At 43.4% G+C, this 25291-nt stretch overlaps 1 protein-coding gene across 1 annotated transcript in view; it reads left to right on the top strand.

The window, feature by feature from the left end:
- Nucleotides 1–25291, top strand: part of OTUD7A (OTU deubiquitinase 7A) — a gene marked incomplete at its 3' end in the record, with an annotated part of 136242 nt that overhangs the window by 44133 nt on the left and 66818 nt on the right. Inside the window, exons 3-4 of the mRNA XM_021712563.1 lie at nucleotides 16148–16330; nucleotides 24425–24643. Coding sequence (XP_021568238.1) covers nucleotides 16148–16330; nucleotides 24425–24643 — 402 coding nt within the window. The remainder of the gene's footprint in view (nucleotides 1–16147; nucleotides 16331–24424; nucleotides 24644–25291) is intronic.

Raw genomic sequence — 25291 nt, 5'->3', positions numbered from 1 at the left:
ATAGGCAAGGCGTCCTGACCCAGAACACTGTGCCTCGTGGACTCTGTTGTGACATCCAGTGCCTTCCCCACTGTCTGCTGGGCTCCCCTTGCCTACTCACAGTACCCAGACCTGCGTAAGCAAAGAGTTCAGCATTTGTTTCTGCTGGTGGCGTGGTCTCAGGCACTACTGTAGGATTTCCATTGCCAAGAACTTTGCAATTATTTTGCTGTGCATGGTGTCACCTCCCAGGCTGTCTTCCTAGTTATGAATCTGATAACAAAACAAGCTAGTCTTGTAAGGTGATTTGGGCATCTCCCTGAAACACATCTGCTCAGACAAGGCCACTCCCAGGTCTTCAGACAAGGAAGTGGGGAGCTGCTCAGTCAAGGAAGTGGGGGGCTGCTTCAGCTTGCCCAGGGGATCAGGGTAGTGTCAGGTTCAAGCCCTCTGATTTGTTAAAAACTGCATAAGTGTTCTCAGGGTCCCATCCAGCTCCCCAAGCCCCAGTCTTTCCCGATCATTAGCCCATCATGCTCACAGGAGATCTAGAAAGGCTGTGAATTAAACTTGTACAATTCAGCAACTTGCGGTGCCAAAAGGTCTGGCTTTTGGAATTAAAAGAGCTAATTACATGGCTGTAAGAGCTAATGTTCCTTAAGGGAAGTCCTGGGGGCTCTGACTTCACACCCGTGCCTAGAGCTGAGGACTAATACCCAGCCCCCTCTGTTTCTGTTCCTGTCTAGTGCAGTCAAGAAGGGTCAGCCCACTCCACAGTCCTTGTGCCATTACTTTCCACCAGAATCATCAGTCAGTTGGTTCTTCTGAGCTGTCAGAGAACTCATCTGTATCTGTGCTTCTGTTTTCCTGGACCCATTTCTAGTACCAAATCCTGTATCTATCAGCATTTGCTTAAGGAGACAGAAAGCTGCTCTAGGTATTCCAAGGACAAAGGGAAACTAGAAGGTTCCACAGTCAGTGCAAGTGCGCGAAATCAGAGAAGCCTTGCCAACCACGGGAGGTTTCACTGGCATCCACTGTAAGTCATCGATGCCTCACGAGAGGGTGCATCCACCATACACATCTCAGTGGAGCTTACCTGGCTTCTACTGCAGATCTCACTTCTGCCCCTGCCAGCTGCTTCCACAGCAAAGTGCCTTCCACATTCTAGATCTTGTGCTATCGCCTCTTGCTGGAAGCTGTCACCAGATTATACCAAGAAGGGAATTCTGGGAAGAGCCACACAGGCTTTACTCTTGCAGTACAGCAGGGGTTGGACATATGTGGTGGTGGTGCAGAATTGACTGTGGACAGTGAGCCATGATGTGAACCAGGCAAAGATAACTTTGCTTTGTTTGCCAAATTGGATTGCCCTGAATACAGCATATTGCTTTTCTCACTCAACAGTCCTTCACTAAGTCTCCTCAAATCAGACGTATATGCAATTCATTCTTTTTAGGGGCCAAGTAGTATTCCAGATGTGGATTACCATAATTCAGCCAGCTGGTTCATGACCAGTCGGCAGCTCCTGGATGGCTCCTGTCCCTCCCTTCTCTGTCCTGTTAGCCACTGAGCACTGTGGCTTCTGCCCTGCACTTCCCTCTCAAAGCTCCGCCTCTCCCTCCCCACTGCGGGGTGAGGCCATCTTTGTCTCCCGTCCATATTGCTGCAGTGTTCTCCTGACAGTCTTTCCGCCTCCACTTTTGCCCAGTTCTCATATAGTCTCTGCTATTTAGCCAGAGACATTCTTTAATACAAGCACTTTATCTTTCCAAATTAAAAATGACTCATCAAGTCTCATTTCTGTTGAAGATGTCTCAGTGACTCATCTTTGCCCTCAGGGTGACACCTAAACCCCACAGCATACTGTACAAGACCACCAGGGCATCTCTCCAAACAGCTCGTCCTGCTTCCTGCAGTCCTCCCACTGTCACCCTCCATATCCTGGTAGAACCTGTACTCCTACATGTCACTTTGGTCTTATCATTGTTCTCCCTTTTTCACTACTTAATGTAGGAATGGGTCAGGCTGCAAGTAACAGAAAACTCACATAATAGTGGGCTTTGCAGAGCAGACACACACACATGCTATGTATGTGCATATATATAATACATACATGTATATATACATGTTAATATACATACATACATACATGTATGTACATGATGGTATACATATATGTGTGTTCATGCATATGTATACGTGTATATGTACATATATACTGTATATGTACAGTAGATACATACACACACCTTATCCACAGTTATCCACAGTTCATTTTCATACTTTCATTTTTACCCACAGTGAACTGTAATTCAAAAAGATGAAATGTAAAATTCTAGAAATAAACAATTTGTAGTTTTAAGTTGAGAGCCATTCTGAGTTGTATGATGAACTGTCACTCTGTGTGTTCTGAGTAGTGATTCATGGCACTCCTACATGAATCATCTCTTCATCTGGTGTATCCATGCTGTGCACACTACACACCCATTAGTCACTAAGCAGCCATCTTGGTTATCACATTGAATTATGGTATCATAGTGCTTATGTTGAGGGAACCTTTGTTCCACTTAATCATGGCCCCAAAGTGCAAGAGCAATGATGGTGGCAATTTGTGGCTATGACAAAGAGAAGCCACAAAGTGGGAAGGTACAAGTTCTCAAAGAAAGAAAAATAAATAACTCTCAGAGGCCAACATGGTAGCTTATGCTTGTAATCCCAGTGCTATGGGGGGCTGAAGCATGAGGCTAGGAGCTCAAGACCAGTCTGGACAACATTATCTCTCCTATTTTGGGGGGTTTTTTTGTTGGAGTCTCACTCCATCACCCAGGCTGTAGTGCAGTGGCATGCTCACTGCCACCCCAGTGTTGATCTGCTGGGCTCCAGCGATCCTTCCACCTCTACCTTCCAAGTAGCTGGAACTACAGGCGCATGCTACCATGCCCAGCTAATTTTTTGATTTATTGTAAAGACGAGGTCTCACCATGGCGCCCAGACTGGTCTTGAATCCACAGCCTCCCAAAGTGCTGAGATTACAGGCTTGAGCCACCATGCCCAGCCCCCAATTTTTTTTTTATCAGCTGGGCATGGTGGTACATAAATGTAGTCCCAGAAACTGGAGAGGCTGAGGCAGGAGGGATCTCTTGAGCCCAGGAGTTCAAGGCTGCAGTGAGCTATCATACCACTATACTCCAGCCTAGGCAACAGAGCACAATCCTATCGCTGAATTTTTTTTAAAGTATCACTCTATACTATTATAATTGTTCTATTTTATTATTAGATCATGTTAATCTCTCACTGTGCCTAATTTATAAGTTAAGCATTATCAGAGGTATGTATATGTAGGGAAAAAAATACTGTATGTATAGAGTTCAGCACCATCTGCAGTTTCAGACATCCACTGGGGTTCTTAGAATACATCTTCCATAGATGAGGGAAGGCTATATATACATTTTGACAAGAAGAAGTGGTAGCTGTTTGCTGGCAGTAATTTTTTCAGACTCTTATCTAGGCTCTGTTTTCTTCTCACTCAGCTATTCTTAGCTGTTGGCCTTCTTCATGCCTATTACCTCATGTTGGCAAGATGATTACCACAGCTCCCAATATCACACCTGCATTCAAGTCAGTAAGAACAGGAATAACAGCACAACTCAGCTTTCCTCTTAAGTCTGCTTTCCTTTAAATCCGGCATCCCCAACCCCTGGGCCACAGACTGGTACTGGTCCATGACTTGTTAAACCAGGCACATAACAGGAGGTGAGCAGCAGATGAGCAAATGAGGCTTCATCTGTCTTTACAGCCACTCCCCATCATTCACATTACTGCCTGAGAATTGTCTTCTGTCAGATCAGTGGCGGAATTAGGTTCTCATAGGAGTGCAAACCCTATTGTGAACTGCGCATTTGAAGGATCTAGGTTCCGTGCTCCTTATGATAATCTAATGCCTGATGATCTGAGGTGGAGCTGAGGTGGTGATGCTAGCGCTGGGGAGCAGCTGCAAATGCAGATGAACATTAGCCGCGAGGTTTGACTACACATCCCCTGCCCCCATCCATGGAAAAACTGTCTTCTATGAAACTGGTCCCTGATGCCAAAAAGGTTGGGGACTGCTGTTTTAAATCATAAGTAGAAATTTTTTTCAAACATGCCTCATCAACAAGGGTAACTGCACAATGAATATTTGTATACCTAACCCAGAATTGTACCCCACAATTTTAAAATTTAAAAAAGAACACAGCCAGGCTCGGTGGCTCAGCCTGTAATCCCGCACCTTGGGAGGCTGAGGTGAGTGGATTGCCTGAGCCTGCGGGTTCGAGACCTGCCTGGGCAACTTGGCGAGACCTTATCTCTACAATAAATCAAAAATCAGCCAGGCATGGTAGCGCATGCCTGTAGTTCCAGCTATTTGGAAGGCTGAGGTGGAAGGATCACCGGAGCCCAGCAGGTCGAGGCTGCGGTGGCCGGGAGTGGCCACTGCACTCCTGTCAGGGCGACAGAGTGAGATTCCAACTCAAAAAAAAAAAAAAAAAGCACATCTCAACAAAATTTGGTTCAGATCTGGCACTGAGGGATGGCAACATCAGAGGCAAACAAGGGAGGAGGAGGAAGTGTTGTTAAAAAGAAGACTAGAGTAGCCTGTGACATCAGGATAATTAGGAGAGTGAGGCATCTTGGAAGAAGAAAGAAGAGAGCAAATCTGAAAGGAGGTAGAGCTCAGCTATATTGAATGGGGCAGAGGAGTGACCTCTGGTGTATCTACATCAAAGTCACGAGTAGCCTTGGGAAGAGCTGTTCCAGTAGAATGGTGTGCACAAAAGCCACTTTGCGTGGGTCCAGGGGTGAATGGCACATATCCCTTATCCTTCAAAATGCACTGCACATCTACCCTTGATTGTTGGCAATGGAATACAAAGTAATACCAAATTTAAGTGCCCTACATCGAACATTCTTAAACACAATATCAGTAATACAATTTCAGTTCAAAATGGACAAGCATCTAGTGAATGATGACCTATTAGAAGGTTCGTTTAGGCAGGCTTTAAGCTAATTTTCTTCTCCATATTTTATAAAAATAAGTTAATTAGTACTAATCTTATACATGGCAGCTAGTTTAAAGGCTCATTGTCTCAGCTGGTTCTTTTTGTGTGTTTTTAATAGCTAGAGAATTTTAAATTGTTGCTGACAAAAATGAATGAGGTAAGATCTTCCATTTCTGGCAGTATGGAAGACTAAAATTATAAAAAACATTTATAAGTATACTAGACACTTACAAAACTGGATAATTATTTTTTAATCCTTCTCTCTGTCCTTTTTACCCCCACCCCTTCCTGGCCTGGTCACCAGTCATATTAGTTTCTTAGTTACCCATTCAGCATCTGAATATGCAGATGCAAGCATTATATGTTTATATTATATATGTGTGTATGTATATACATTTTTTGATTTGTACTCAAAGGTAGGATTATAAGTGTTTTCACTGGTGTAAACAGTCTTTTCTAGATGTTCACTTGACTTGTTTCTATTATTTTGCTGTTAGAAACAATGCTATAATGACAGTATTGTGTATACCTCATTTTAGTGTGTAGAGGCATTTCTGTAGGGTAAATTCCTAGTTTAATTGCTGGGTCACAGGACAAATGCATGTGTAATTTTGACGTATGCTGTACAGTTGTCATTCTTGGAGATTATATAATTCTGTATTTCTACCAGCAAGTAGATAAGCGAGCCTGTTTACCCATAGGCTTGGTTCCTATGGGGGGATACCAACTTTTGTATTTTTGCCATTCTGATCTGTGTAAGACATATCACAGTATATTTGTAATTTACAATTCTTTTTCCATGAACTTTCTGTTTGCATCTTTTGCTAGCTATATCTTTTGGGTTGTTCATCTTCTAAATTTTTTTCTTTATTGGTTTCTGGCAGAACACACACACACATGCACACGCACACACACACACAGAAAAAAATGGAGATTACAGTGTTTGCTCAGTGCCCAGATCCCTTGGAGGACCCAGGTGCTCCTGCCTGAGTGAAGCGTGGTGGCAGCTGATGCCTCACAGCAGAGTCCCTCTTCAGGAGTTGTACCTGGCCAGTGGCAGTCACCTCACCCAAGGTTCTCCCTGTGGGCGCCCCACCAGTGACTGTCTTATGTCTGGTGTAAAGACCTGGCCCCAGTGCCACAGTGTGAACACCTCAGGAGTGCTGCCCCTACTCAGTGCTGCCCACTGGGTCAGCAGAGGCATCACCATGTGGCACTGTGGGCCACCGCCACTTCTGTCCTGCCCTGCTGCCCTCACCCCAACAAACTTTCTGCTCGCGCTTCTTCCCTAGACTTTCCTGGGAACTGGCTCGCTGCAAAGATAAACCTCTGGTGTGTGACATGAGTGGCAAATATGGTCCCAGAAAGACATTTGTCTTTTGATGTTTGGCATGTGTTTGTCTCTCTGTGGGGCTTTCCATTACATTCCACTGTTCATCTGATTATTTGTAGACCAGAGTAGGCTTCAGTGTCTGGGAGTGCTCCTGCCTCCTCTCTGCTCCTCTTTTTCAGAGTTTCCCTGGTTATTCTTGCGTGTTTTTCATTAATATCAGCTTGTCTGATTCCAAGAAAGGAAAAAGAAAACCTGAATTTTTATTGACGTCAAGTTAAATTTCTAAGCTAGCTTTGGAGGAAATAATGATATTGAGTTTCCCAACTAGGAACATGACATGTGCAGTTCTGCTTTTTTGACCCTCTGGAATATTACAAGTTTTCCAAATAGATGACGTTGTGTACATTTCTTTTAAGTTTATTCCTTACTGTTTTTTCATTTTAGTTGCAATTTTTAATGGCATATTCTTTTTCCATTATATCCTCTACCTATTTTTGTTGATATATGAAGGCTATTCTTTCAGGTATGTTAATTTTACATCCAGGGTATGTCGTCAATACTGTTCCCCCCACTATGTCCACCTCTCCTGCTCCCCTTTATGGGTACATGGGAGAATGCCCCGACTGCCCCTCATAGTTGGAAGGGACCCTTAAATGGTTCTGGCTATGGATTTTAACAAAAGTGAGATGTCACTTCTAGACCAGGGTATTGGACTGTCAGTGGGAGATGCTCATGGCTCAGTAGGCAATTTTTAAAACTGGGTGCTCTGTCGGTCTGAATCCTGGAGTGAGAAGATGTAGCCCAGATCTCAACTAACCCGTGGTAGATGCATGGGACCAGCAAAAAGTGAAACTTTGTTGTCAGGACGTCTAGGATTTAGAAACTGTTTGTTTCCACATGAGAGTCTATTCTGCTGCTTATGGCATTCTTTTAATAATCGTATATGCTCATGTGTTTATCTTGGTCCCATGGTAGTTTATAAAGTTTCTACTTTTTAATTTAATGTGCAGATACTCATACCCCTTATGTCTTCTGTTTCCACATGTTCCTGGGATTTGTTTTAACAAGGTATAGTAGGACATGCAGGTATGGAAATGACTGTCATGAAGGAAAAAGTTCGTTACAGTTCTGGAAGCAGCGTTTGGGGCCACATGGGGAAGCACCAGCTCTGTCAGGGCAGAGGGAGCAGGAGGAAACCTGAGCAAGGGTCTTACTGTGGTGTCCTCAGGAGGGAAGGCTAAACAGGGTCAGGGCTGGTCTGAGCAGTTCCAGCAGGTCCAAGGTGTAGGGGCTATCCTGAGCTGTCTGGTACCTGGTTCTGGGATGAATGGGGCAGGAGAAGACTGGCTTAGGGGTTAAGAGCCCAAGAAAGGAGGTGACTGAGTCTGGGCTTACATGTGGGAGGCAGACTTGTAGAGAAGTAGCTGGTGGTCTCCAGTGCTGGCTAGCCCTGGGAGGGGCGGTCTCACAGGGTGTCAAAGCATCATAAAATACAGAGAATTAAAAAGTGTGATTAATATACTCTATTGTGAATTGAAGCCATCAGCCTTATAAAATGGTTTTCTTCGTCTTAATGCTTTTGGGGCTGGATTCTACCTCGTTTGATGCAAGATCCTGACCTCTGGGTAGTTGTTTAAGTTGTTATTGTTGTTTTATTCTTTGGTGTACCTGACAAACCACTGTCCATCTCTTTTAGTTGTAACCCTTCTAAATCACCTGCTCTAGGTATGGCTCTTATATACAGCAGGTAGTCTTTCCTTTTAGAGATAATCTGAAGCTCCTTTTCTTTAAATAGTTGTACTATGGTTGGTCTTAGTCCTGTCACATTATAGTTTCTATTTTTACATATAAATATTTTAAATGTCTTTCACTATGTTTTCTTAGCTTGTTATTTAAAAGTGTCTTTCCTGGTATTTAGAAAAGTTAAGTTTATTATCTAGTGGTTACTTTTTAAATGTTTGTCTTTATGTAATATCCTATTTCCATACATACTTACATACGTGCACATACATATGTGTATTTGACCTGTCAACTTTAAACATTATCTTTGCACTCCTGTATATAATAGCTAAGGCACCTATAAATTGGGTCTGCTTTCTGCCTTATATCATTTTTGTTGATTGAATCGCCTTTGCTTTGACAGAATATTGACACTTTCTTCCATAGCTTGTAGCTCTACTTTTGCTTTTTCTTCATGTGCAGTTAAATAAACACAGCTGCCTGACTGTCCCTTTGCCCATCTCCAACTCCCATTCATCTTTTGATCAACTGGAGCTCATCCTCTAGTGGTTTTCTTGAGAAATGTTCACTTGAGCAAAGTTTCCTGAACTCTTGCATGTTTAAGATGGTTTGTCTGTAACCTTAATACACGAAAGAGCCTGGGCATCAAACAGCTCACACTGCTTGCTTTCTTCTGTCCTATAAATGTGGCCCCAGTGTCTTCTGCCACTTAATGTTGCTGCCAAGAAGTATGTTGCCAACTTGATTTTCTTTCCTTTTTGCTTAAAATTTTAAATAATTTTTGTTTTTAAAGTACAACAGGCCGGGTATAGTGGCACAAAACTCTAGTCCAAGTGCTTTGAGTGGCCAAGGTGGGAGGATCACTTGAGACCAGAAGTTCAAGACTAGCCTGGACAACATAGCAAGACTCCATTTCTACAAAAAAATTTAAAAATCAGACAGGCATGGTGCCACACACCTGTAGTCATAGCTACTTAGAAGGCTGAAGCAGGAGAATCACTTGAGTCCAGGAGTTCAAGACTGCAATGAGCTATAACTGTACCGCTAAACTCCATCCTGAACAACAGAGCAAGACCCCCAGCTCAAAAAAAAAAAATAAAGCACGATAATTTTACTAAGATGTATGTTAGTACTGACTATGCCAGAATAGTTTCCTTATGTACAGTATTCTCTTTAAATATGTAGAATCAAATCTTTATTTCAAAAAATTTTACTTTTTGAATTAAAATTATTTAATTCTTTTTTCTTTTTCATCATTTTAGATTTCTCATTTGGGGCTCCAAGTATGAGTATGTTGGATTTGTGTGTGTGTGTGTGTGTGTGTGTGTGTGTGTGTGTGTGTGTGCTTATATACTATATCTAACTTTTCCTTCACCCTGTGTTTATTTCTGTTTTATTTTGTCCATTTTATTTATTTTTCATTTGTATGATTCTTTTTATGCTGTTGCCTATCTTCCCGTTTTTCCCTTGTAATATAACTTCATTTCTAAAATGCTTTGACTTCTTTTCCCCCTGAGTTTAGTCGGTTCCTGTTTCACATCCTCCTGTGAGTTCATGATTCTGTAATTTGTAGTTTTCCTTTAGAACTGTGGTACTTTTGGGCTAAATTAAAGCAGCACATTCCCTTCTGAGTGCCAAAACACATACATCAAGTTTAACTTGAAATCTACCATTTCTTAAGGCAATGGAAAAAAATCAAATGATTTAGAAACTTGAAGCATAAGCCTTTTTTGCAATTATCTGTACTGGAGGTTTGGGTGCTTACCATGAAGCTTGTGAATAACAAATTGAGGCACATCCTGGAAGAAAAACTTCACAGGCAGTTTCCACGGTCTGAATTCTTTGGGTGAAGTTCTTCTTTCATACAGTTACACTGTCTTGATTCTTGGAGGAAATATTGCCAGAAGATGGAAACAAAGGAAGCAAAGACAGAAAGGTGGGGCAGTAGGAATGCATTTTGAATATCTCAGGTTGGCTGCAGGAGAAAAAATGAATATTTCTAGCTTTGTGCATTGCTAATCAAAAATAAACCACGATTCTGTGTTTATAGAATTAGGGAAGAAGAGAAACTGGATGGTCAGCTAGTGTCCACCATAGCTGAATGTTTGGGTTTGAAACCTAGATACAAATTGTAAGATTTAAGATTATTCACAGAGCTGGACTTAATCTTCAAAGGAGAGTCTAAGTTAAGAGAAGAAAAGAGCAAGAAGAAAAATGTGAGGTACACATGCGTTTTAAGGGCAGGAGGCAGCAAAGGAGCCAGCAGAGAGGACAGTAGTGTCAACAGAAGTAGGAGAAAGGGAACTGCTAACATGTCCATGTTAGTATGAGGCCTTCTGGCATCCCCCGCCATGGACCTGATGGCCACCTGTGTGTGGGAGACAGCATCACTGACACTTGGATGAGAGTTTTAAGCCCTTGAGGAAGAGAGGAAGGACCCAGCAGGTGAAGCACGGGCAATGTGGAGATGGAGAGTGAGGATCTAGGAGAGGGAGAGGAAGAGAGCAGCCTGGTTATGGTGGGCCATAGGGATGGGCATTTGGGGAAGGAGGTGTCGGTGACCAGGAGCTGTGAGGCTGAAAGCCAGGTCGAGTTCAAGGGCACAGTCAACCCAAAAGCTTAGGTTTGAACCAAGATGGATCTGGATTTGAATCTCAGCCCCATCACTTGCTAACTGGATTTCAACTCCAAGTGGTAGAAATTAGGCATAAGCAAATCCCATCATTAATGAGAAGAACGGTAACTGCCATGCACTGAGTGCTTTCTGTGCACTGAGAGCTTGCCTAACTATCTCTTTGTCTCATTTAACTCTCCTAAGAATTCTCACTAGATGAATTTTATTATCCCCATTGTACAGAAAAGGAATCTAAGGCTTCATGCAATGAAATGATATATTCACCATCAGAGTCAGTTCTTAACAACTGTGTTCTTGACAGCTCTACTGGACCTGACACTCTACTGAGTGTCCTGGTGTCCAGGCACACAGCCTCTGGCCAACCAGTGACCAGCCCCAGGATCCAACTTGACCTCGGCCTTTCCACTGTGTGGCAGGTTGGCCTCTGTAGGACTCTGTGCCTTTCCATCTCATCCTGACTTGACGTGCATCTCTTGGGTCTCTCGGTAACTTAAAATGGAAAAGATAAGAGGGGAGCTTGAGCCGGGCTCGGTGGCTCAGCCTGTAATCCCACGCCTTGGGAGTCTGAGGTGAGTGGATTGCCTGAGCCCGCGGGTTTGAGACCTGCCTGGGCAACTTGGCGAGACCTCATCTCTACAACAAATCAAAAAATTAGCCGGGCGTGGTAGTGGGCGCCTGTAGTTCCAGCTACTTGGAAGGCTGAGGCGGAAGGAACGCTGGAGCCCAGCAGGTCGAGGCTGCGGTGGCCGGGAGCGGCCACAGCACTCCAGTCTGGGTGACAAAGTGAGACTCCAACTCAGAAAAAAAAAAAAGAGGGGAGCTTGTAGCACATGCTCTCTTTATTTTTGTTAGTTTTTTAATTTTATTTTAAAGATGTGGGGTACACTTCAGGATCATGCATAGAAGTGGTCATCATACAGATAAAGTTTAGGACTCCCTTTGGTCCCCATTCTGCCTGGTTTGAGATCAGGTACCCTAATTGATGTTCTGTCCCCCACCCCAGCTCCAGCAATATCCTGCTACTGCCAATCCCTTTCTTATTGTATTATGGTAAATGTTCAAGGTCTGCATATGAGTGTTTCTGTGATAGATCACTGAGTATGATAGACTCTAAATCCATCCCAATTGCTGTGAAGTCCATATGTTTGTCCTTCTTTATGACTGTGTAATATTCCATTGTGTATATGTACCACTTTTTTTTTAGCCAGTCCAGTTTAGATGGGCAGCACAGTTGGTTCCATATTTTTGCTGTTGTGAATAGTGCTGCAGTAAACATGCATGTGCACATATCTTTTTTGTGGAATGATTTGAGTTCCTCAAATGTGCTGAAAGGAAAAAAACAGCCCCTTTAAAAAGTGGGAAAAAGACATGAATAGACACTTCTCAAAAGAAGATATACAGGCAGCCAACAGACACATGAAAAAGTGTTCAATGTCACTAATCATTAGAGAAATGCAAATCAAAACCACATTGAAATACCACCTAACCTCAGTAAGAATGACCATCATTAATAAAACCACAACAGATGCTAGCAACGATGTGGAGAAAAAGGAATGTTTCTATACTGCTGGTGGGAATACAAACTAGTAAAACCTCTTTGGAAAACAATGTGGCAATTTCTGAAAGAACTAGACATTGATCTTCCATATGACACACATGTTCTCTAAGCACCAAGCCCTGCTTCTAGGCCACCAGGGTCCCCATCCTCTGGGCTTCCTGATTTTAGACACAGCCTTTTCCACCCGTCAGTACCAAGCTCATCACCTGGGCATCCCCCATCCTTGTGTCTGTCAGATATCACTCACCATCCTTGTTCTCCTGAGCTTCCAGCTGGGCAATTATGCCGAGTAGGAAACATGTCTCATGGGACTCTGACTCCCTAAAGAACTGATGAACATGCCTGTTGTCTGTTGTGTTTTCTTCTCACTCTAGTGGCCTCTTGGACCCTTTCCACACACATGGACACTAAAGTAATGAGTTCTTGAGGCATTCTCTAAAACCTCAGAAGGGACCAGTTGGGCACTGTGGACAGTGCCACTGCCACCTCCTCACCTCCATCTTTATTCTCACTTGAGACTTCCCTAATCCCTGTTTGCTACCTGTGTGGCAGAGGCTAGACTGGAATGCTCACTGGTGAGGGATACAGAGCAAAGTGAGTGTGAGCATGGGTATGACACCAAGGTGGTGATAGGTGCATCCAGGGGGGTCATGGGCAGTATGTGAGGTCACTGAGGAGGCACAAGTCTTTATGGATGGCCAGACACATGCCTTCTCAATGTTGTCACAACTGAGTCCCTAACAAGTACTGGCACTGGAAATATGCCCTGTTCTGCAGCATGGGCTGCATGCTGGCCCACTGAAGTCCTGCGTTGTAACTGTTCCTGCCTTCAGTTCGGGCCTGAAAGGGCCTGTGATGGAAACTGTGGAAGGGAGGCCTTGGGAATGCACAAGAACAGCAGGCTCTTTCTGTGGCTAAGAGAATCCTGGTGGAATGGAAGCGGTCTGGTCTCCAGGAGCAGTGTCCAGCCAGCAGGGCCAGGTGGCCAAGCTCTGCCAGGTCCCAGTCTTGTGCCTGGGGCAGCCCTACAGGGGAAAGCAGCTCAGGGGGAAGAACCCAAGCTGCACAGGTATCCAGTGAGGGACTGCAGGAAGCTGCTATAACCTTGTTTCCTGTCTGTGACATTTCAGGATAGTACTTGCTGTTCATCGTAACTGAGAACAGTGATGCCCCTGCTACAAGCCGAGCTCCTCAGGTGCTCCACACAGGCTTTTCAAAAGCCCCTTCTCCCATCCTTCTGCACAACCAGAGCTCATTGTGCCACTGATACTACTGATACCAGTTTTAGCATGTCTGCATTTCATGGTAGAAGCTGGGGCAAGAGTGCTCCCCTCTTCTTGACCTTCCTGTTTGGCATGGGTTAGGCCCTTTCTTGGCATTCATTTCCCCACCCTTGCTTTAGAGCAAGGCATATACCCAGGTCATTGCCCCAGCTAAGGCATAAGTCATCTAAAGGAGAGACCTTGTCCTCCTCTTCTTAGAACCAGAACCCTAAAACTTTCCTGCCCATTTGATAGTCACTACCACTTAAACTTCAAAATCCCAGGTTTGGGCCACCTTGGTAGTACTTTGTACACTGTGATTGTTAGTCATGTGTAAAACCAAAGTGCATTCTTCAATGGCTTCTTTAGTTCGGTTCACCTACACCAAGGCTGTTACTGTCACTGCCACCCCTCCCCCTCCCCCCTACTACTACTAACAATAATGAGGCTGATTGCATCAATGCCCCTATCTTTTATCAATTACAAAAATCCACCAAACCTGCTGGTCTTTTTGTTGTTGTTGGGTGACCCAGATTTAATTTGCTTTTCTTACCCACTGCAACAGTGCAAAGATGCTTCAATTATCTTCTTTGTTAGCTGACCGTGGAGGGGAAAATATGGTTAAATTGTAAATGACTGTAATGTAAGGTAAATGTCATGATTAATAGTATAAAGTCTGCAATAGAAAGACAAAAGGAAGATGTTTAGATATTGTTTTAGACATTTAAACTTTCATTTTACTGTGTCTATGACATCATCCAGAATATAATTAGTCAGTATAGTTAATACCTGCATTTCAAAGCTAACCAGGCAAGGCTAAGATTTATTTCCTCCTTAAAATTAAGGCTAAACTTTTAATTCTTTATTTTTTATTAATTATTTTTATTTTTATGGATATGTATTAGTTGTACATACATGGATATTTTGGTACAAGTTTACACTGTGTGAGGAATTGAGCCTGGGCATGGCTGTCAGGGTGTGATGGCTTGCAGGTGGGCTGGGTGGTACAGAGAATGGCAGGGTTACCACCTTACAGGTGCAGGCACACGGGCTCTCAGTACATCATTTCTCACACTGCACTGGAATGTCCTGGCAACCTCTTTCCATGGCTCCTGCCTCCTGCCTTCTCAGAAAAGCCTTCTCAAATCTGAGTGATTGGGATAGCCATCACCTCAAACATTTACTATTTCTTTATGTTGGGAATATTCTAAATCTACTCATTTAGTTATTTTGAAATAAACAGGCCCGGCACAATGGCTCATGCCTGGAATCCCAGCACTTTCAGAGTAGGCCAATTGCTTGAAGCTAGGGGCTCAAGACCAACCAAGGCAATATAACAAGACTCTGTCTGTACAAAAAATAAAAAAAAAATTAGCTGAGCATAATGGCAAGTGCATGTAATCCCAGCTACTTGGGAGGCTAAGGCAGGAGGATCATCACTTAAGCTTGGGAGGTCGAGGCTGCAGTGAGCTATTACCACAGCTCTCCAACCTGGACAACAGAATGAGACTATCTTTAGGAAATGAAGTTAAATTAAATAAGAATTTTAAAATAAAATATACAATGAGTGGATTGCCTGAGCCCGCGGGTTCGAGACCCGCCTGGGCAGCGAGACCTCATCTCTACAATAAATCAAAAAATCAGCCGGGCGTGGTAGCGCATGCCTGTAATTCCAGCTACTTGGAAGGCTGAGGTGGAAGGATCGCCGGAGCCCAGCAGGTCGAGGCTGCGGTGGCGGGGAGCGGCCACTGCACTCCAGTCAGGGCGACAGAGTGAGACTCCAACTCAAAAAATAAATAAATAAATAAAATAAAATAAAATATACAATAAGTTATTAGTGACTATATATTTGCCCTATTGTGCTGCCGAGTGATGCGTAACTAAATCACACACAGTGTGTGATGGCTCCTTCCTACCACAAAATTCCATCAATCCTGGGAGTCAGGACGTCACACACCATGTTCCAGCTCCCCAAAATAGCTCCCCCTAGTGCTGCAAAGTGACAGCTCCGGCACCCCAGGTGAGCTGGGGAACCCTGCCAAGCTCCTGTCCTGGATGCTTGGCAGTCCTGCCTGGCAGTTCACCAGTGCAGGGCTTGAACTCTGAAGTCTGCCTCCTACCAAGGCTCTCTAGCAAGTAAGTCCCTCCCAAGTATCTGCTTTTCTCTTATTAAACTTCAAGAAACACTGAGCAAAAACCCAAAGAAACTTGGGGAATTATTTTTATTTTTTATTTTATGCTTTGCTGCCTTCAGAGAGTAAGCTTTACAACTTGATTTTAAAAGGGGGTGTGGTAATTAGGGATGTGATGTTTAGGGCTGTGTTTGTGTGTATATGTGTGAGAGAGGGAGAGAGAGAGAGAGAGAGAGAGAGACTCTAAAGGCTATGAGCCTGGTATAGTCACATACTTCAGATGGATGTCACTATAGGTGTGAAATTCTATTTTCAGAGATTATGAAGAAGGCTATTTTACCCCTTTGAAAAATGAGAACTATTGGTAGAAAGTTCATTAGTTCATATGCTAATGGAAAGCCCTTCTTGTCACAATGAGACCATTCATCTTGCATTCACAATGTCATCTCTTGTCGTTTCTTGCCCACAGGCAAAAACTGGGACCTGACAGCTGCTCTGAGTGACTATGAGCAACTCCGACAGGTGCACACAGCCAACCTGCCGCATGTGTTCAATGAAGGGAGGTGTCCCAAGCCGCCTGAGCGAGAGCCACCCCAGCCGGGACATAAGGTGGAGCGACCCTGCCTGCAGAGACAGGACGACATTGCCCAAGGTACCGCTGAGGAATTGAGCCAGGGCATGGCTGCCAGGGTTTGATGGCTTGCAGGTGGGCTGGGTGGTACAGAGAATGGCAGGGTTACCACCTTACAGGTGCAGGCAAACGGGCTCTCAGTACATCATTTCTCACACTGCACTGGAATGTCCTGGCAACTTCTTTCCATGGCTCCTGCCTCCTGCCTTCTCAGAAAAGCCGAAGAGTGAGTCCACTCCCCAAGAGCTGCAGCTGCCCTTTAAGCAATTAAAAGCACTTCTCCTGGAATGCTGGTTTCTCCAGACCAAACTTCTCTAGTTCTTTTCATGATTTCCCTGGTAGCATAATCTCCACATCTGTTCAACATCATATTGTAGTCATTGTCCGATGGGCTCCATCTTTGTTATTCTTTTTTTTTTTTTTACAAAAGTAAGATATTCTTATTGTAGCAAGAGAAACGATACAAAGATATACAAGAAAAACTTAAGGATATCTTTCTCCTCACTTTCCAAATCTCACTGAAGTGATAACCACTGATGACATCCTGGTCTGTTTCTGTCTTTCTGTCTGTTCTCTCTATGTAGGTTCAAAATGGAAACACAAAGTTAAATGCATGTCACCCTGTGAAAAGTGCTTGTTTCGCTCATGAACATTACCTCCTCACAGCTACATGTTAGTCCACAGCAGGCATTAATTTTTAGATCACTCCTGTATTCATGGCTTTTCTGGGGTTTTTTGTGGTTGTTATTGTTTGCTTGTTTGTGCCACTACAATCAATGCTGGAACACATATCTTTAGATCTCTAATCTTGAATCCAGATGCTTTCAATTCCATATGTTTGTATTCCCAAAGTGGGTGTGTTATGCCAACATGTGTGTTTTTAATTTAGTAACTTCAGGACTTCTTTCCAAACACATTTGTGCTCATCATGTGTGAACATGGTGTTTCCCTTCACAATTGCCAGAACTGGATGTTATTGCTGTTGTCCACTGTTTTTCTACTCTAGAGGGTGGAAAATGATGTCTCATCTTCACTTCCGTCTTGTCATTTGCTTGTTAGCCATTGGGTTTCCCCTTCTGTAATGTGCCTGTTCGCATACTTTGTCCATTTTCCTATTAATTGACTTGCTTTTTCTTATCAATTTGTAGCTTTCTTTGTAACTAAGACTGTAACATATTATTCATATTTATGTATTTGTGTTTTTCACACTGTTGTTTGCCTTGTGACTTTGTTTTAAGAGGATTTTCCCATGTAAAATATTTACAATGCCATGCTTTCGTGGCTGGTGAGCTTCTTCTCTCACTTTAAAAGGTCTCCAGGAATACAGAGTTACTGAAATATGCTCCTATATTTTATTTAAATTTTGTTCTTCAAGTCTTTTCATCAATTTGAAATTTTTATAGATAACAAAGAATCTAGTTTTGCTTTCTTCTGGATCAAGAGTGAGATATTCAAGCACATTTATTAAACAAAGCATCATTTTCTCATCAAACTAAAATGCTGTATTTTAAATTCTCAGACATGCCTGACTGTGTTTCTGGACTCTGTTCTGTCTACCATAGAGCTGCCCACCCTGTTCCACTTGACTGTAGTAGTTTCATACAGCCTTACTTTAAACATATTTCCTTTTTTAAAAAATGTTTTTCAATATTTATTCTGCCACATAAACCTTAAAATTGTAATTCTGATTAGAATTGGACTGGATTTTTTATTTCATTTTAAGAATAACTGCTATGTGTAATATTGCTATCCCATCCAAGAGCATAACGTATATCTCTCCTTGTATTATTTTCCTGTTAAGACTTTAGACATAGAAAAAAGCAATTCATGTTTATTTACTTATCTTTTATTCAGTCACCTATATAAATTCTCTTATTGGTTCTTATAGTTTGTTCTGAGAGAATCACTTGGATCTTCTAAGTAAGCAATCATACTTGAAGTAATCTTCATATTTACACAATTAATTCAGTTTCTTGTCCTATTGCATTAGGCAGACCTCTTGAACTGTTGTGAATGAGTATTGTCTTTGTTTCTATTAGCTCAGCCTCTCATTCGAGCTATATTTGAATCTATATCTTGGATTACTCTTGCCTGCTTATTCTGTTATCTAGAAAGCCACAATTACCTTATAAATGTTAATACACATTAGTTGCATTCTTTTTGCTGAATTTGTTTTGAGGCTGTATTGTTAAGTGTATGTGTATTCACAATTGTTAGGCTATCTTATTCTAATAGTTTTTGTTTTTAATCAATATATAGGATGTCTCTGTCAAATCATTTGATATAAGGGTTTTTATCTTGAAATCTTTTTTTGTTAATATTAAACCACTATCCTAGCTTTCTTTTGATTCATATTTTCATGGAATAAGTAATTTGTTGACAGGTTTTATTATCCAATTCAAGAATTTCTGTCTTTTGAGTAGTGAATTTCATCCTTTCATCTTTCCTATTTTATCTAGCTAACTAAATTCTTCTACTGGTTTGAAAGTTATATATTCTACTCTTGCTCATGCTGTAATTACATCTATTCTAGTAAAACCAGTATTTAGATTTTCTTTCTATTATTTTTAGAAACTTATCAACAACTATATTTTAGTATGAAAAATTTGTGTGTGCTAATATGCTTTTGTATGCTCCCTTTTCATCTTCCAATCATATTGATATTGTCTCTACTTTCTTGTTGCCTTTGCTTATTCAGACAGCAGTTAACTCCTTTATTTATTTACATGTATTCATTTCTGTTTTGCTCAAAGACTGCTTCCAAAAAGGGTTTTTTTAACGATGACTCTCTTAAGGTCTTGAGTGCCTAAAAAGTAGTGGAATAAAAGCTCTAAATGACAATTAATTTCCCTGAGCACTTTGCAGTCTCCCATTCCCCCATGTTCTTACAGCCTTTCCCATGTCTCCTTAGAGGTTCCTTTGACCTGATGTTCTGACATCGAGACTCATTCTTCATATGAATGCATTGTTGGTCCCACTCAAATTTTTTCATTACAAATTCGTTCTATGACATTATTATTATTTCACATTCTGATATTCTCTTTGTCTTTTTGCACATATTTACAAGGCTCGTTTTTTAATCTCCTCTTCCAGGCCCCTTTGTTCTGGTCCCCTGGCCCGAGTGCTTTGCTAACCTTCTTTAAGGGCACCTGCACTCCTCAGATGTGTGCTGAGTTTCCCTGAGAGCTCCCAGAGCCTGTGATGCGCATCAGGGGATAGGCACAGGGGCATGGGCACTGGTTACAGTACTCCTCTGAATGAGAGTGGTGGAAGCACTCAAGCTGGAGAACCTTGGATGGTTAATTTGGGCTCTAAATGTTCCCTGTCTATTCCCTGTCCCATAGTTGGCTTTTCTCCTGAGAAGAGCTCCCAGCATTTCTTTTCTATAAATTTTGTTTCCAGGGGCTGCCACCCTCTGTTGTAACTGCTAGAGGAGGAGAGAAGGCAGTGCTCCCTGTTCCTGGTGCCCCACTCAGCTGCGTTCTGGCACTGCCTGGAGTTCCTCCAGCAGACATTAGGCCAGGCTTCAGATGACAAGGGAGGCAGAGATCTGCCCAGGCCATGCTGGGGAAGGAAAAACCTAACCAGATGCCCCCCCCAGCTCCTCTCCATGGGGCTTTGCCCATTCCTATTCTCCTACCACTGAAATCTTCTGGTGGGCTTTGGAGAAGATGATGAGGTGTGTGCACTGTCTTGTACCTCTTGCATTGTTCTTAAGTCTGTCTCATTTCTGTCATCCAACTTGTCTCCAGAGGAACCATATCTTCCAATTGCACATAGTTAAGGCCCTTAACATCTTTCTTGCAGTGGGATCCAGACAGGATAGTGTGACTATCCCTGCTCTTTTGGTCTGGCAGCAAATAAACCAATCCACTCTTATCCTCCTGATGAGGAGGCATCATAAGGACCCTTCTCTCTGCTTCCAGATCAAGACCTAATAAGTGTAACTGTTACCTGCTGTGTTCTGGCTTTTCTCAGATATCATTTAAGAAAAATAATATCACAACATAATCCTATTAACTGAACTTTGTGAACAATCATATCTACTCCCGGGCTTGGTGGCTCAGCCTGTAATGTAATCCCGCGTCTTTGGGAGGCTGAGGTGAGTGGATTGCCTGAACCCGCGGGTTTGAGACCCGCCTGGGCAACTTGGCGAGCCCTCATCTCTACAATAAATCAAAAATGAGCCGGGCGTGGTAGCGCGCTCCTGTAGTTCCAGCTACTCGGAAGGCTGAGGTGGAAGGATCGCCAGAGTCCAGCAGGTCAAGGCTAGGGTGGCCGGGAGCGGTCACTGCACTCCAGTCTGGGTAGCAGAGTGAGACTCTAACTCAAAAAAAAAAAAGAAAAAGAAAACAATCTACTCCTATTGAATTACAGAGATTCTGAATTGGACTTATGTCTCCTGTATTGAGCTCTTCCTGAAACCATAGTGTGATAAAATGGAAAATGGAATATTCCCTATTCTAAATCAGGGGTCAACAAATGGTGACCCATGAGCCAAATCTGGCCTGTTTTTTAAATAAAACTTTTTGGAATACACCCATGCCCATTCATGTATGTGTTGTCTGCAGCTGCTTTAGCACTCCAGAGAGAGTTAAGCAGTTGATACCAAGAAAACATGTGAGCCACGATGCCAAAAAATTTTATATCTGACCCTTTAGGAAAAGGTTTGTCTACTTGTTTTAAAATGTACCTAGGATGGCTTTTAATCAGGTGTGGTAAGATATGAAGGCACTGAAATGACTGTCATGAAGTAAGAAGTTTACTCACAGTTCCCAAGAGGACAGGGTGCAGCACACCATGCAAGGCCACAGGGGGAGGCATCAAGATGCATCAGGAGGCCAGGGTGGGGTGGGGTAAGCCTGGACTAGGGCCTTCATGGTGGTCTCTGTGGGGGATGCAAAGCAGTGTGAGCAGACCCTCACCCGACTGGTCTGAGTCATCACTTCAGGTTCTGCAGCATGGGGCCTGTCTCCAGTTGTCTGGTACCTGGCCTAGGGTGATGAGCACAAAGGAATCTTGCCCCCTGGAGGGTAGGAGCCCCTGGAGGAGGAATTCCGAGTGTGTACTCTGGATGGGCTGGTTTCATATGAAAAGCACGCTCCTGGGCAAATCCATTGCTGTCTTCTAGAACAGTCTAGCAGCCTCTCCCAGTCAGGGGCCAGAGCATCAGAAATATGAGAAATAAGAAAATATAGTTAATATACCTCCCCTGGCCTAAATGATCAGTGTTTAAGTAGGCTTTGTCAGTGATTGGGAAATTCTATATGTTCTCCCACTGTTTTTTCCTTTAATTTCTCTGTGTTTCTCTGGGGCATAACTTTGATTATGAAAATTCCTGTAGAAATTTCATCTATACCTCCAAAAGAAGGATCACTGAGTTCATGTTTAAAGAATCAGTCTGTGAGTGTGTGTGTATGTATATGGGAGAGCATGTGTATATGTGATTGTGTGTGTGTATGTGTATGTCAGAGAGTGTGTATGATTGTGTGTATATGTGAGTGTGTATGAGAGAGTGTATATGTGAGTGTGTATATACATGTATGCATATGTGAGTGTGAGAGAGTGTGTGTGTATGTGTGTGTGTGCCTGAGATTGCACACGTGCATCTACAGAGGTGGTGATAGATGTTATGAGTTAGGAGCATATATTTCTCATATGATCTTCAAAAAAGTCTGTTTTGGGTTCAAAAGTGTTTTTTCTTTCACACTCCAAATATTCCATGTTTGGAATGCTTAATACCATCGCATCACACATGAATCACAGTCTTCCTAAGACCCTGGCAGCATGTCAGCATTTGGTGAACAGGCGCTGGTTGATAAACCCAGAAGGAGGAAGGATGGCCCTGGCCAGAAAGTGCCCACTGTTGAGAGCAGCCTTGAGGCTGTCCATCCGGCAGACCATGGGTGCATATAGCACCCCAGTTCTCTACTGCTTGCTGTCCATCTCCATCATGTCCGAGGGATGGGGCTTTTCTTCTCTCCCATATACAGAAAAGGTAGCTTGTTGCAAGATGAGTGACTTCAGCATGGCTCAGGAGGCAGAAAGACGTGTGGCCTCCTCTGCTCCTGCTTGAGGATTGGACCAGCACTGAAGTGATGGGCCATCGTCTAATGACAGACATGTCAGTCCCTGCGTGCCCATCACTCCTCTCTCTAATGGCCTGTGTGGTTTGACTTCTCTTTTGCCCTTTCCTCCAAATATAAAAGAACTTAATTCTGTTGGTCTTAGAATGAAATTGAAGTGAATCAGAACCATTCATTGTGGAATATAGTCTGTCTCTGCAGCTTTCATTTTAGTGGGCAAATAATGAGGTCTCTGAGAATCAACTTTGGGCTTAAAACAAACTTGCCACAGGATCAGAAGTCTCTACTTTTTAGTCTGTTTTAACAAAATTACATGAATGCCATTTCTGCCCAGTGCTCTTGCAAGTGGGGAGATGCGGAGCTGGGTGAGGGTACAGACTGGGGTTTTCTGTGTGGCTGCTGTTGTGCCGATCAGCGGTGCACCTCGGAGGTGCATTGCGGGAGCACAGACCCGACCAGTGAGCACACAGGTCTGGAATGAAGTGGGCATCCTTAGGACCTCAGTGAATATACTTAGGAATTTGCCTGAGGGTTTAGACAGTACTCAATATTCAAACATCAGTGACCTTGCTTTTATGAGCTAAATAAGCAAGGACTACTGCCTTGCTCAAAGAATTCTCCATTATTGCAAATACTGACTGTAAAAAAAAAACCTGTTGCCAACATTATATATTTAAGAATTCTTGTTATTATGTTAAATGTTAGCCATTAGACATAGGACTTTAAGGAAACAAGCATGCTTTACAGCATCAAGGGAACAACAGATGCATCTACTTTTCAAGTGATCAAGTCACTAACAAGGTAACATGTACCTAGAGAAACTCTTGACACTGCATTGTTCATTCCTTGGATGCAAAGCCAAAGATGAATAAGGCCAGAGTAGACCATCATTTTTGAGAGTGCTGTAGCAAAAGAATAGCCAGACAGAGGAGAAATGCATAGAATGATTTCATATGTGTGTCCTGGGGAGGGCCATTTGGGATGTGTTTATCAGAGTATTTTGTGTAAAATAACCTGTCTTAAAGTCCAAGCACAGTGGAGACCACCTGACTAGAGTGATTTTGCTGTTAAATATCTGCATGCAGAGAGGCACAGAGCGGGCTCCCTTGCACCGTCTAGTGCTGGGGGAGGTCAGCTCTGCGAAACTGAATTGGATGTAACTTCAGACCCAGAAGCAAGCTGGGTGCTCTCTGATGATGCTGATGTGCACTTGTGCATGGGGCTTGCGGCTTGCGTGAGTGCCCACGCTGGGGGCTGGTGATGTCAGTTTAGCAGCAGAGGCCTTTGAGGTAAAAGAGGATCGATGCCTGTAGGATAGAAGGGCTGGTGCAGGGAGGTGTGTGTGTGTGAACATGTGTGAGCATGTGTACATGTGTATGTGTGTGTACATGCATGTGCACAGTGTGAGTTGTGTATGTATGCAGTGTATGCATATAGTATGTAGTATGTGCAAGTACACCTATGTATGTATACCCATGTGTGTGCATAGTGTGTGAGGTATGTGCCTGAGCATGTGTATACATGTCTGTCCATGTGCATTGTATGCAATGTGCGTGCATGCATGTGTGTATGTGTGTGCTGTGTGATATGTCTACATATGTGTATGCAAGTGGGTAAGTGACATATATATGTCAGTGTATGTACGCATATGTACCTATGTATACTTTTGTGTACACTTGTGTGTGCTTATGTGCTTGTATATGTTTAGTGTGTGTATATTTATGTGTGTAAATATGTATTTCTTTGCTTATGGGAGTACACGTATGCACATGTGTGAGTGTGTGCATGGGTGTATGTGTGCATGGTGTGTAGTATGTATGTATTGTGAGCATGTGTGTTATATACATGGTGTGTTCATTTAGGTATACATGTGCACTTGTATATGTACATGCCTGTGGTGTGTGTGCATACATGTGTCCATGTGTCCGTGTGTGTTGTGGGCATTTGTGTACACATATGTGCTTGTGTGCACACAGTGCCATGCCTACGCCACTCAGTCCCTGTGACGTCTTTCCTCCGCCCCTTGCAGAAAAGCGACTTTCCCGGGGGATTTCCCACGCCAGCTCAGCCATTGTCTCCCTGGCCCGGTCCCACGTGGCGAGTGAATGCAACAGCGAGCAGTTCCCCCTGGAGATGCCCATCTACACATTCCAGTTGCCCGACCTGAGCGTGTACAGTGAGGACTTCAGGAGCTTCATCGAGCGGGACCTGATTGAGCAGGCAACGATGGTGGCTCTGGAGCAGGCAGGTGAGTTGCGTGTGTCCTTGAGGCCCTGTGAGGGAAGAAGCTGGCCTGACCTCCTCAAGAGGGTGGGGAAGGATGTGTGCTCTCACTGGGGTAGTTGTGTTAGGATTCTGGTTGCTTGCTCCAAACCTCCCACCCTAATGACTGCCCATGCTTTGGCTGGCATGGGCTGGGAGCAGGGGCCAATGACCTGATGGTGCTAAGATCCCACCAGCGTCTGAATCCCTAGTTTCCCACCAAAGAGAACTCTGTGCTTCCTCGCCTCTCTTCTCTCTTTCCCCCATCCAACCCCTCTATGGATGTTGAACAGATAAGCATGGCTATGGCCTTAGAGGAAATAGGGTCCCTGTCACATCCTGTGGACTTGGCAGACGATGGCCTCACCTTCCCATCTGTAAAGACAGAAAGTCTGCTGATGTGGTGGAGATTTTGGTGCTAAGCAAGTGCCATGGCCTTCCACAGCTGTTGGCTCCCCACCTGCCCAGCCTTCCTACCCTTCAGGGCAAGGATGCATAAAGCCTCAGTCTCCTTCCTTCTCTTTAATAATTTCCTTGCCACCCTGACATCCCAATGAGGAAGCGATTCAAGGAGCAAGCTAACGTCTCTTCTTTGGAGTTCCTGAGGAGAAAGTAATTCATCTAAAACAGTCGT

This window comes from Carlito syrichta, unplaced genomic scaffold (assembly GCF_000164805.1).
Source record: "Carlito syrichta isolate Samal-C Ts95f unplaced genomic scaffold, Tarsius_syrichta-2.0.1 Scaffold303363, whole genome shotgun sequence".
In the NCBI taxonomy this organism is placed as follows: Eukaryota; Metazoa; Chordata; class Mammalia; order Primates; family Tarsiidae; genus Carlito; species Carlito syrichta.
The sequence above is the reverse complement of the archived record's forward strand: the minus strand, read 5'-3'. Positions and strand labels throughout refer to the sequence as shown.